Source organism: Berghia stephanieae, chromosome 2 (assembly GCF_034508935.2).
Source record: "Berghia stephanieae isolate SIO BIC M18660-M18661 chromosome 2, UCSD_Bste_1.3, whole genome shotgun sequence".
NCBI classification, from domain to species: Eukaryota; Metazoa; Mollusca; class Gastropoda; order Nudibranchia; family Aeolidiidae; genus Berghia; species Berghia stephanieae.
Genome location: NC_088361.1, coordinates 2,893,526 through 2,906,025, shown reverse-complemented (window position 1 = coordinate 2,906,025; position 12,500 = coordinate 2,893,526). Strand labels below are relative to the sequence as shown.

General features: G+C 38.7%; 1 protein-coding gene across 3 annotated transcripts in view; it reads right to left on the bottom strand.

Annotated features, from left to right (window-relative positions):
• Positions 1 to 12,500, bottom strand: part of LOC144964168 (immunoglobulin superfamily member 10-like) — a 176,103-nt gene that overhangs the window by 38,815 nt on the left and 124,788 nt on the right. For all 3 annotated transcript variants that reach the window (XM_078898123.1, XM_078898124.1, XM_078898125.1), the window contains one exon: positions 3,701 to 3,853. In XM_078898123.1, coding sequence (XP_078754249.1) covers positions 3,701 to 3,853 — 153 coding nt within the window. The remainder of the gene's footprint in view (positions 1 to 3,700; positions 3,854 to 12,500) is intronic.

The following is a 12,500-nucleotide window of genomic DNA, read 5'->3' as shown; positions in this document are numbered from 1 at the left end:
TTTCTCTATTTGTTTGTTCAAGGTCCATGTTTCTGAGCCGTAGAGAAGTGTTGAGTGGACATAACATTTGAGTATTCTTATTCTCGTTGTCATCTGCGTTTGTTGCGAAGTTAAAATGTTATTCAGTTGACTGAACCTCGACTTAGCTATAGCAATCCTGTTTTTCACTTCCAGCTCATTCTTTCCGTTGTTGGTCATTGTCTGTCCAAGATATTTAAAAGAATCTAGTTGTTCGATGTTTTGATTATTAATTTGGACTTTTGCACTTTTTTCAGGCTTCTTTGACATGATCATTACCTTCGTCTTTTGAACATTCATCTCTAGACCCTTTGCTGTACTGTTCAGGTTTACTTGATTTGCAAGGATCTGTAGATTTGTCTCGTTCGATGCCAACAATACTGTATCATCTGCATATCTCAGATTATTTATCCTCCTACCTCCAATAACAATACCTGGAATGTGCTCGGTTTTACGGAAGATAAACTCTGTGTACAGGTTAAATAGATATGGAGAGAGGATACATCCTTGCCGAACTCCTCTTTTAATTGGCGTGAAAGGTGACAGATCGCCCTGAATCCTGATGGCTGCTTTTTGATGCCAATATAGATTGGTTATTAGCCGTATATTTTTGCCATCAATGCCTGCCTTTTCCAGACATGTCATTAATTCTCCATGCTGTACCCTATCAAATGCTTTTGCGTAATCGATAAAGCATGCATAGATTTCTTTTTGATGATCAAGGTATTTTTGTGTGATATTATTTAAACAGAAAATTGCTTCTCTTGTCCCATTATTTTTTCTAAAGCCAAACTGTACATCGCCAACTTCATTATCGATGGCAGCCCTGATTCTTTCTAGGATGATCTTCAATAATAATTTAGTTACATGGGGCATCAGACTTATTGTGCCGAAATCACTGCAAGTTGTCGCCTTTGGTTTTTTCGGTAGGGTGATGTAAACCGATTTGGCAAGTTCGTCTGGAATATAGCCTGTATTGTAAATACTATTAAAGAGATCTGTTAGTTTCACAATTGAGAATTCTTTCAAAATTTTTAGCATTTCTGTTACAATGCCATCTTCACCCTCAGCCTTGCCATCTTTCATATTTTTCAATGCATTTTCTATCTCACATGCGAGTATTATGTATTAATTCCAGTCAAATTGATGTATGGTAATGACAGGGCGAACGATTTAAATTCTTGTATCCTTCTATTTATATTGATAAGCACCATTTTTGTATGATATTTTGCTCATTCTAAAATTTAGATTTATCTTCAATAATGAAAGAGAAACAATCAGTTTATAAAATGAGTAGTTATGAGGAGGAAATTGAATTGATTTTTAAAAAATGACCTTATCTATAGATCAATATTCACTAAATGTGTGTAAAGCGCTTTACTAGTAGTCCCGAGCCAACAGGAACAATTAACATGCAAGACGAGACATGGCCCAATGTTTTTACATTCAACAGAGACAATGCTGTTAACATACAAGAACTCCATTTACAGATGAGGACAGTGAGAGAATGTGAGTATTGAGCCTTTTCTTTGGATTCAACATGTGTCATCAGTGTTGGTATTCAAATAAAGGACCTACATGTCAGAAGCCGAATGACATATTATAAGGCCACACAAAGCGACACAGAGGTTTCACTCTAGGAATGGAGCCCTCCATTGTTGCGACCTTGGCTCTTGATTAAAACTGAATCTCTACCTCAACTTCTATTAATCTAACTTTAAATCCAATCTTGATCTCAAGCTCGTAAAGGTCAATAGCTCTTGTTTATTTATTGACAAAGTCCATAGGAAGGTATTTATTTAGAATTCAAAAAGTTTCATTGAAAAAGAGATCAATTGATGCCAATGGCAAGTTCGACTTAGGAAGACTTTGGAAATAATGCCAAAACAATGTTGATAGTACTTTGGAGTACAAAAGCAATATTTTAATTCTTCTTCTTTTAGCTTAACCCGCAGTTTGCAGGGTTGCCATAATTAATGCCACATCTCCATGCATCTCGGTTCAGTGCATCATCTTCCTCCAGGCCCAGTTCTTTCATATCATCCTTTACCTTATCCCACCATCTAGTCTTTGGGCGTCCCTTTTTCCTCTTTCCCGCTATTTGTAAGTAATACTTTCCTTCCACGTACTCCCTCTCTCGTCTCTTTACATGTCCGAACCATTTCAATCTATCATCTCTCATTTTCAATGATACATTCTTCACTTCAGTTAACCTTCGTATTCGTTAATTTCTCACTTTATCTTTTCTTGTATAGCCAAGTAACCATCTCAACGTCCTCATTTCTGCCACCTCAACTTCTTTATCTTGTTTCTTTGTTGTAGCTGCTGTCTCTAGTCCATATAACATTGATGGTCTTACAGCTGTTGTACACATTTTATCCTTCAGATTTGTGGAAATTCGTTTGTCACACATAACTCCAGTTACCTTCCTCCAATTATTCCAGCCTGCCTGTGTTCTCTTCTTAACCTCCATCTCATTGCTCCCATCTTCTTGAACAGTTGTTCCTAAGTATTTGAATTGGTTTGTTTCTGGGACATCCTCTTTTTCTATCTTTATTGGTGGTTCTGCTCTCTGTTGTCCGATGCACAAATACTCTGTCTTCGATATGCTTACCCTTAATCCCCTCCTATCCAACACCCGTCTCCAACCCTCCAGTTCGTTTTCCTCCTCGGCTTTTGTATCATTTATGTAATTATTCTGTTTATTTTCATAGCTTTCATATTCCATTCACATAGATAAATCCAAATTTAATATGTTCTAAACGATTTACAATTAATTCAGCCGCTGGTAATGGACCTACGTACATTAAGACATAATTCATTACTTACTTACTTAGGCCGCCCCTTTGGGCGCCCAACATGAGCCACGTCTTCACCATTCTGTCCTGTCCTCCATAAGGGTGTTGTCCATTACTGTGTCATCTAGCAGACAGTCAATGTAAGTTTTATTCTGCTTGCCTCTGCTTCTGGTTCTCTCAGGTGGTTCCCATAGCACAAGACTGCTTGCAATCTCCTCCTTGTGTCTCCACCAGTGACCCGCAAGTCTCAGTCTTCTCTTTTGTACCTTCGAGGTTACTGGGGGGAGGTCACTGTAGAGCTCTTCATTTGATATGTGCTTTTTCCAGCTTACATTGAAGGTCATCCGCAGCACACAGGTGTAGCAGCCGTCCAGTTGCTTCTCAAGGGCTTTTGTTAGAGACCATGTCGCTGGTCCATATAGAAGCACTGACTCTACCGTTGCCAGGAGCAGTCTCTTCTTTATTTCCCTCTGTAGGTTTGAACTCCAAATTTTTATGAGTTTGTGACAGGCACTCCAAGCCAATGCTTTCCTGACAGAGATATCAGAGGAACTGCATTGGGTCCAACCTCCTAGGTACTTGAAGTTGTCAACTTCCTTCAGCAGTTCTCCATTCTTTGCCTGTATGCTAATTCATTACATGCACCCTTAATGGTGCTAGAACATTTTATATTAGAACAAAGCTGTTTAACACCAGGGGGAATGGTGACTTAACTAGCTGGGTGTGTCTTTTACTCTTCAAATTAGAATAATTACATATTTGATCATTTATTTAAAACTGTTGTGTTGTTCATATCATTAAAGGTAAACACTGGCAACGCTGAATGTAGGTGATTGAAAAGTGTTGTAAAAAAAATTTACGCCTTGAGCCTGGACACAACTCACTCTGTTTGTCATCCCCTTTCTCCGTCTTGACCAACTTAAACCACGTGACAGTAGGTTGTGGGAACCCAGTTGCGTTACAGACCAATGTTACTTCCTCCCCTTCCTTGGTAGTGACATTACGAGTGGACAAGCTTTCTATGATCTTGGAAGGCACTGAGGAATACACACAAAGGTAAGGGATATGAATACTGGGACTGCTGTACTATGGAAAAAACAAGTAGATTCTTGAATAGCCAAGTGACCATCTCAACGTTCTCATTTTTGGCTGAAAAACTCGTCCATGAAATATCGAATGATTAGAATGAATCTCATCTTTGCAAAAACAAGTAAATAATTATATTCTGACCAAACTTAACATCGTTCAGCAGCAAAGCCACATGTTGTTCAATCAAAATTTTACAAAATATTCAAAGCATAGCTTCTACTATCCAAAATTTGACATTGTTTTGTCCAAAGTTAAGTCAGAATAAGTGATTTACAATTGGTTTGAATGTCAGAGATGGAACAGTTATCATTTGTGGCTTGACAGCAAAGCAAGTCATGTATTGCTCGGTTGTTTCGGGACTAATGATTGTGTGTATTTTGTCGATCTATAAACAACAAGTAGTGGGTATTCCTGTACAATTGTTTTAAAAACATTACACCTTTGACCGTAAAAATCTACTTCAGTTTTAACGGGGTCAAACAACATGGCCGCCATGAGTGGAACGTGTGCGTATAAATTCGACCCTTTTTTGTTTTGTCCAAAGTTAAGTCAGAATAAGTGATTTACAATTGGTTTGAATGTCAGAGATGGAACAGTTATCATTTGTGGCTTGACAGCAAAGCAAGTCATGTATTGCTCGGTTGTTTCGCCCTTATAAAATACTTCTCCGACGAGCATAAAAGTGTATCCAGAGGAGAAAAACATTATACATCTGATCATGTTTTGACTTTAATACATTATAATTTTAAAAATAAAAACGCAGAAAACTCAGAAATGACGCACCGTATGAAATGTTTGGCTCAAGCTAAATTGATTAACAGACGACAAACGACACCCCCCCCCCCCCCAAAAAAAAAAAAAAAAAAAAAAAAAAAAAAAAAAAAGATACACTTTTGTTACCCGATCAATGAGTGATTTCCTTGGATATCAATACCAAATAATATTTTGTGAGTAATTAGTGCTCTCTTCGACTATTATGGAAAAACTCATGAAAGCATACAATGTTCGTTTTTAACATAACCGACTGACTCATATCCCCTACGCTGAATAGTCCGCGTAATCATCTTTCGCAATTAAGTATATCATTGCTTGTATTTTCAATCACTCTTTTCTGTCCTTATGTAGTGCATTTAAAATCATCTTTACAGGGAATCTCCTAGTTTTTAATCCAACTTGTACTAGTCGCCACGATCAGCAGTCGATACCAGTAGCAGTATCCTAATTGGAGAGTTGTCAGATGTCTCGCCCAGGACAACGATAAGACAATGTGTCCAGCCATCCGGAAGGATTAATGAATATGTCACCAAATTCTAGGCTGCCTAGGCCCTCTTCTCTTCCCACCCGGTCAACAGCCATTGCACCTTGTATATAGCCGTGTACTCAATAACAGCCGAATTGAGAAAATAGTGAGTGAAAGAGACCTAAACAAGAACAAATAGCGAAGGCCTTAATTTTGCGTCATTGTTTCCCATTTAGTCACTTATCACACTCAAGATGGCTTGACTTCATTTCAAAGGGGGGCGTCGCACGATTAGACTATTGAGTGTCATAAACAAAAATGAAGGTTGCTAAATTGAACACAGAGCCAAGGCGGTAATTTTGAAGTCATCGTCTCCCATTTAGTCACTGATCACGCTCAAGACGGCTTCTTCTTCTTCTTCTTCGTCTTGTGGAAACCTCCAATATTGTCGAGGATTACTCCACAGTTTGTAGTGTTTTACATTTTAAACTTGCTAAAACTCTGCACATAATACTAAAACCACATAGATTAAAAAGTCACGTTGTGAACTCCAGCAATCGCGTGAAGGCATGTTGGCAACCGTTTTCAGCCACTTCAGCTGGGAGGCTATTCCATAGTCGGGCAGTGGAAGGGAAAAACGAATACATGTGGGCGTCTGTTTTTGATGTTGGGATGGTTACTCTTGCTGTGTGTCCCCTCGTATTTCTTGTGCCGATATCTTTGATGTCGTTTGGAAGTTTAAGGCACGAATTTTTGTAGTAGATCTTGTGGAACAATTTAAGTTTATCTATCTTTCTTCTCTTTTCCAGAGGTTCAAGGCCAATCCGTTGTGATATTTCAGACGCACTTGAGAAAGGATCGAATATGTTTGTGATGCGTCTTGTTGTTTTTCTTTGGATGTTTTCTAAGGTGTCGATGTTTTTCTTTGTATATGGGTCCTAAATTGAGCTGCCATACTCCAAAATTGGTCTAACAATAGTTTTAAAAGCAAGGGTTTGAGTTGTGATTGGGCATCTTTTTAAATTGCGGGTGATGTAAGCGCTTGTTTGATTTGCCTTTGAAGCCAGGTGACATATGTGGTCATTCCATTTGAGGTTTTTAGCAAACTCAATGCCATGGTATTTTGCTGTCTTTACATGTTCCAGGTTTTGACCATGAAGTTGGTATTCAAATGTTATAGGTGCTTTCTTATTTGTGGTGGTTAGAACATTGCACTTTGATACGTTAAATTCCATTTGATTTATTGTTTCCCATTCTTGTAATTTAGCTAGATCGTCATTTAGTGTTTTGCAGTCGTCTGTTGTTTTTATCTGATTATATAATACTGTGTCGTCAGCAAAGAGGCGCACTTTTGACCTTATAACTCGTGGAAGATTGTTTATGTACACTAAAAATAGGACGGGCCCAAGGACTGAGCCCTGAGGTACGCCCGATGTCACCATCCCGATAGTGGAAGTCTCGCCGTCGACAAGAACTTGTTGGGTGCGATTGTCCAGAAAAGTTGCAATCCATTGTAAGGTTTTGTTCCTGATACCAACGTCATACAATTTCTGGATTAACCGATGGTGAGGGACCTTGTCGAAGGCCTTGGCAAAGTCCAGTAGTACTAGATCAATTTGACCACCTTTATCAATAGCAGCTGACAGATCATGTGTTAATGATAGAAGTTGAGTTTGACATGAGTGGTGCTTCCTAAATGCGTGCTGTTCATCACAAAAAATACTGTTAGTTTCGAGATATTCAGTTATTGAGGATCTCACTATATGCTCCAACAGTTTGCAGCAAATGCAGGTTAATGAAATTGGACGGTAGTTTTGAGCCCTGCTTCTATCACCTTTCTTGTAGATGGGTTGGACAAGAGCGTGCTTCCAAACAATTGGTATGTCTCCCGTTTCAAGAGAGAGTTTGAACAAATGTGTGAGGGCAGGTGCAAATTCGTTACTCAATATCTTTAAGAGACGGGATGGTATTTTGTCTGGGCCACATGCTTTCTTTGGATCTAGAGTGGCGAGGAGTTTGGAAACGCCCTCTACTGTCACATTGATTTCGGCCATAGTGTTGGAATCGTTTTCTTCGCCTTGTAGTTGTTGAGTGGTAATTTTGGTATGAGCTTTTAAAGCAAAAACAGAGCAGAATTGGTTATTAAGTATGTCTGCTTTTTCCTTTGCATCAGAGTATAATACACGATCATGCTCAAGGGGCGCTATACCAACCGAATCGCACCTCCTACTTTTTATAAATTTCCAGAGCTTTTTGTTTGAGTCTTCACTAACAAGTTCCTTAACATGATTATGATAGGCCTTTCTACTCTCTTTTTGTGTTTCTTTTTTCAGTCGGGCATAATTGTACCAGTCTTTCTTACTGTTGGACTTTCTCGCTCTGCTCCATGCCTTTTGTTTCCGTCTAGATAATCGTCTTAAGAGGCTTAACCTCGATTCAAAGCAGTAAACCGTACAATTCGGCTACTGTGAGTAATGAAGAAAAAGACGTTTTGCCAAATTGATTTAAAAACTTTAAACATGATGTGATGAAAGAGTTGATGTTTTCTATCCCGTTATTAGATTCGATTGTAAGGAGAGATGCGTGAGACGTCCATTTCCATTTCCGCTCATTCGCCATATGCCAACAATTTGTGGGGAACGCAAAGTTAAGTCATTGGAAAAGGTTCTTTACTCATATCGAAGCTACTTATAGCTATTTATATATATATTAATCTATTTATAGTATCATCATCTGGAATGGTACAAATATTTACTATTATATTATCTGATACCCACAGACCACAAGCCAAGGGTCGTGTAACCAAAGTAAGTAAATGGATAGATATTCATATTACGTACAAACTTCCTTACAATATCTTAAATTTGATGCAAGATGCCCGGCAAATGTCCACCAAAACTTTAATATGTCATTTTTGTAAGTAAATATAATTTAAAACATGAACTTTGAATCAATTGGGAGTTTTTCTAAATGCACTTAATGGAAACCTTTAGGACAATGAGTTTAAATTACTTGGCCTATTCCCCTTGTGTTTTGGTGGCGCTTTTATGCACCTCCGTTGGAGGTGTACAAAAACGCACCGTGTTTATGCCCCCCCCCCCCCCCCCGTTGGCGGTGATGGTAAATTAATGAAAATGTTTTTGCTGCAAACGTCCATGAGATTTAAATAGTTTTAGATTGTAGTTTTGCACGCTGCTTGGTGATTTCCGATGTACGTTTATACAATGACAATAAATTAAAGAATAATAACAATAATTTAAAAAATCAAAAGTAAAAAGAAACATGGCACACAAATACTGATCTCAAATAAATATATAATTTTAGAAAATTATAATCGAAGTTTTTTAAAAACATGATAAAAAGTTGTTGAAAAAATAAAGAAAGACAGAAAAAAAACGCAAACAAAAATAAAGTCAATTAAAAAAATGTCTACAGTGGGAATCGAACCCGGTACTTTCAAGGTTAGAGTTCGACAGCTCGTCCACTGCTGTAATCTATCACTGCTCACCGATATTACATAATATTTTATCTTTTTCACGGACCAATTGACTTACTGCAGTCTTATTTCAGTGCTATGATATAACTGTAGCAGTTTAAGTACTATGATATAATTGGAACAGCCAGAGAGGATAACACATTTTTTGCTACTTCTTCATTGTAAAACTCTAGTCAATGTCTATTCACAAATGAGAATATTTTTCTTTTATATTTCAAAGGCCATTTGATCACAATAATCCTATTTATAATACCATTATATGAATATATAAAAGGGAATACACAGGAAAAACAGATCAAATCTATCATGAAACGATAATTTGATCTCTTGATCTTGTTTTGAAAAAAAAAAGTTTATCACCGTATTCCAAACTCGAAAATTAATGATTTAATATAAAATTCCGTTCTTATTTGTAACAAAATTGAAATATATAAATATAATCGGCTATTTGAAACGCAATATTCACTAAACACGTTCAAAGCTCTTTACAAGGGGCCACAAGCGAACAGCAACATTAACATGTATATATGTATGTATGAATTACTCCCCGATATGATGAGTAAATGTGAATAAAGAGCTGTTACCAAGGACTCAACTTCACCCTTACCACAGCGGGATTCGAAGAAATGACCCACAGATAAAAAAAAATCTGAGTGACCAATTATTAGACTTAGAAGTCGTACATGTTAAAATTATAACTAAAAGGAAAAACTACTTTCCGTCATGACATCTATAATTGTATGTTATTTACAGAGATAAAACATTGATCTAAAATCGATAACATGTCACTACCAATATTTCCTCGAAACAACAATGTAAATTTGACTATCAAATAGCAGTTTTGTTATAAGGCTAGGTATTTGTTTAATCATTGTTCCCAAAATTCTCACGCTTTCTATTTATATTGTTGTTACTGACGAATTCTTGGGATCAATCACCATAATAATAATGATATTGAATTTCTGAGGTTTCCATCATAAACAGTCTTAGGCACCCTCGCCTAACACAATCATTTACTCCTATCTATGATTTAATCTTCAGGGGTTTTATTCAAAGGAGCTGGACTGTAACTATAGAGATTAAATCCGTAGTCCCGAATTAAAAGGCCTTGTAAGCTATTCATATCCCATGTGGTGTCCGGGGTCCCTCAACTGAGAGGGTCAAGAATAGCCCAACGCCAAGCCAGCGTGTCGTAAAAGGCGACTAATGGTGTTTGATTCCCCAATCTTTGAGTCACCTGGTCCTCCAGGTTGGGGGTTGGCAAAGGGTTAACACCCCTTTCCGTTAAACTCAAAACGTTACAGAAATGCAGACGGACAAACCAAATCCTTTTTTTCAGCTTGGGCGACCGAAGAGTTTCTGGAATGACAGAATTTATGAAGGACAACAGACAAAGCCGAAAGGACTCTGCTGACCCGATGACGTCTTCGCCAAACAAGCAGCTTCGAATTGCGTCGTGGAACGTTCGCACTATGCATGAAGCAGGAGAAAGCTCTCAAGTTGTGACTGAGATGAGAAGATACAGGCTGCATATACTTGGAGTAAGCGAAACCCACTGGATACAATCTAGACAGAAACACCTCAAGTCTGGGGAGAAGATTTTATATTCAGGGAAAGGGGACGGGATTCATACACAGGGAGTAGGAATAATTCTAAGTATGTTTGCCCAGAAGTCATTGAGAGGATGGGAAAAACACGGAGAAAAGATCATCATAGCGTCCTTTACAACACGGTATAAGAAGATCAGCATGAACATTGTACAGATCTATGCCCCAACAAATGATGCAACAGATGAGGACAAAGATACATTTTATAGTCTGCTACAACAAGTCATTGACAAGTTGCCAAGGAAAGACATAAACATATTGATGGGAGATGCTAATGCTAAAGTGGGACAGGATAACGTAGGTTATGAAGGTATCATGGGACGTCATGGCATGGGAGAAATGAACGATAATGGTGAGAGATTTGCAAATTTCTGTGTATTCAACAGTTTGGTGATTGGAGGATCAGTGTTCCCCCATAAGAGGATCCACAAAGCAACTTGGGTCTCACCAGATAGTGTGACAGAGAATCAGATTGATCATTTTGTATCTCTCGAAGATTCAGACGTTCATTGGAAGATGTGACAGTACGGAGAGGGGCAGATGTTGGATCAGACCACCCCCTGCTATTGGCAAAGCATAAGCTCCGATTCAGAAAACATGGGACCAGATCACATACAAGAAGAAAATTCGAGGTGAATGCACTTGATTGGGAAAAGAATGAGGAATTCAAACTACAATTGAGTAATAGATTCCAACCTCTTACTGAGCTCGAGGAGGACATCGATGTAGAGTCACATTGGGTAAAGATCAAGGAAGTCTACATAACAACTTGCCACGAGGTATTGGGTGTAAAGAAATCGAAACATAAAAAATGGATAAGTCCAAGCACCTTGGACCTTATTGAAAAGAGGAGAACAAGGAAGGAACAAGTAAATGCAAGACGAACAAGGGCTTCAAGACTGGATGCACAAGAGCAGTATCGAGCCATAGCTAAGGAAGTCAAAAGATCTGTGAAGAAAGACAAGGAAGCATTCATGAACAGACATGCAGAGAAAGCAGAAGCAGCAGCGACAGGAGGACACATGAGGATCCTTTATCAAACTACCAAGACACTTGCTGGAAAATATGGGAAACCAGAGGTACCAGTCAAAGACAAAGATGGGAAAACTATTTTGGAAAAGAGGCTCAATCTGAACGATGGAGGGAACATTTCAACTGCCTTCTGAAGAGACCACCACCAGACAACCAGCCAGAGATTTTACCTGGAATGAGCTACCAATTAGCTGTGATCCACCATCGATAGCAGAGATTGTGGGTGCCATTAACAAGATGAGGGGGAAAGCTGCTGGACCAGACTAGATTCCAACGGAGGCTCTAAAAGTTGGTGCTGAAAGAAATGCTGAGGCCCTGCACCCACTATTTGAGAGAATCTGGAATGACGGGATATTCCAAAAGGATTGGGAAGAATGACATCTTATCAAGCTTGCAAAGAAAGGGGACCTCAGTAATTGTAATAATTATCGAGGAATCACTAGTCTTTCTATCCCAGGAAAGGTTTTCAACCGTATTATTTTAGAGAGAATTAAGAATGCTAAGCTGCGGGACGAACAGGCAGGTTTTCGGAAAAAACGTTCAACCACCGACCAGAATGCCTCTCTGTTAGTCATCGTGGAACAGTCTATAGAATGGAACTCTCCTCTTATTGTCAACATTCTGGATTACGAGAAGGCTTTCGACAGTATTGACAGAGCAACATTGTGGAAAATCCTGGCACATTATGGACTCCCTGAAAAGATAGTAACCATCATTAAGAAAATGTATGAAGGATCAAGTTACAGGGTTATACATGAAGATCAGCTTACTGACAGCTTTGAAATTAAGACTGGTGTCAAGCAGGGATGCTTGCTCTCACCCTTGACATTGATTGGCTAATCAAGGAAACCTCCAAAGGGCGAAGAAATGGGATACAGTGGACCCCCTGGACACAGTTGGATGATCTGGATTTTGCAGATGATCTGGCTCTTTTGTCCCACACCCAGGACCAGCTGCAAGCAAAGACCACAATTATAAACAGCCTCTCGGAATCAATTGGTCTAAGAATTCACTCTGCAAAGTCAAAGGTCTTGAGGATAGGTACGCGTCAAAGGGAGCAGATCAAAGTAAAAGATCAGGAACTCGAAGATATAGACACTTTCTGCTATCTTGGAAGTATAATTGACAAGGATGGAGGCACGGAAGCAGAGGTGAAAGCAAGAATAGGAAAGGCACAGGCTGCATTCACATGTTTGAACAGAATTTGGAGAACTAAAGAT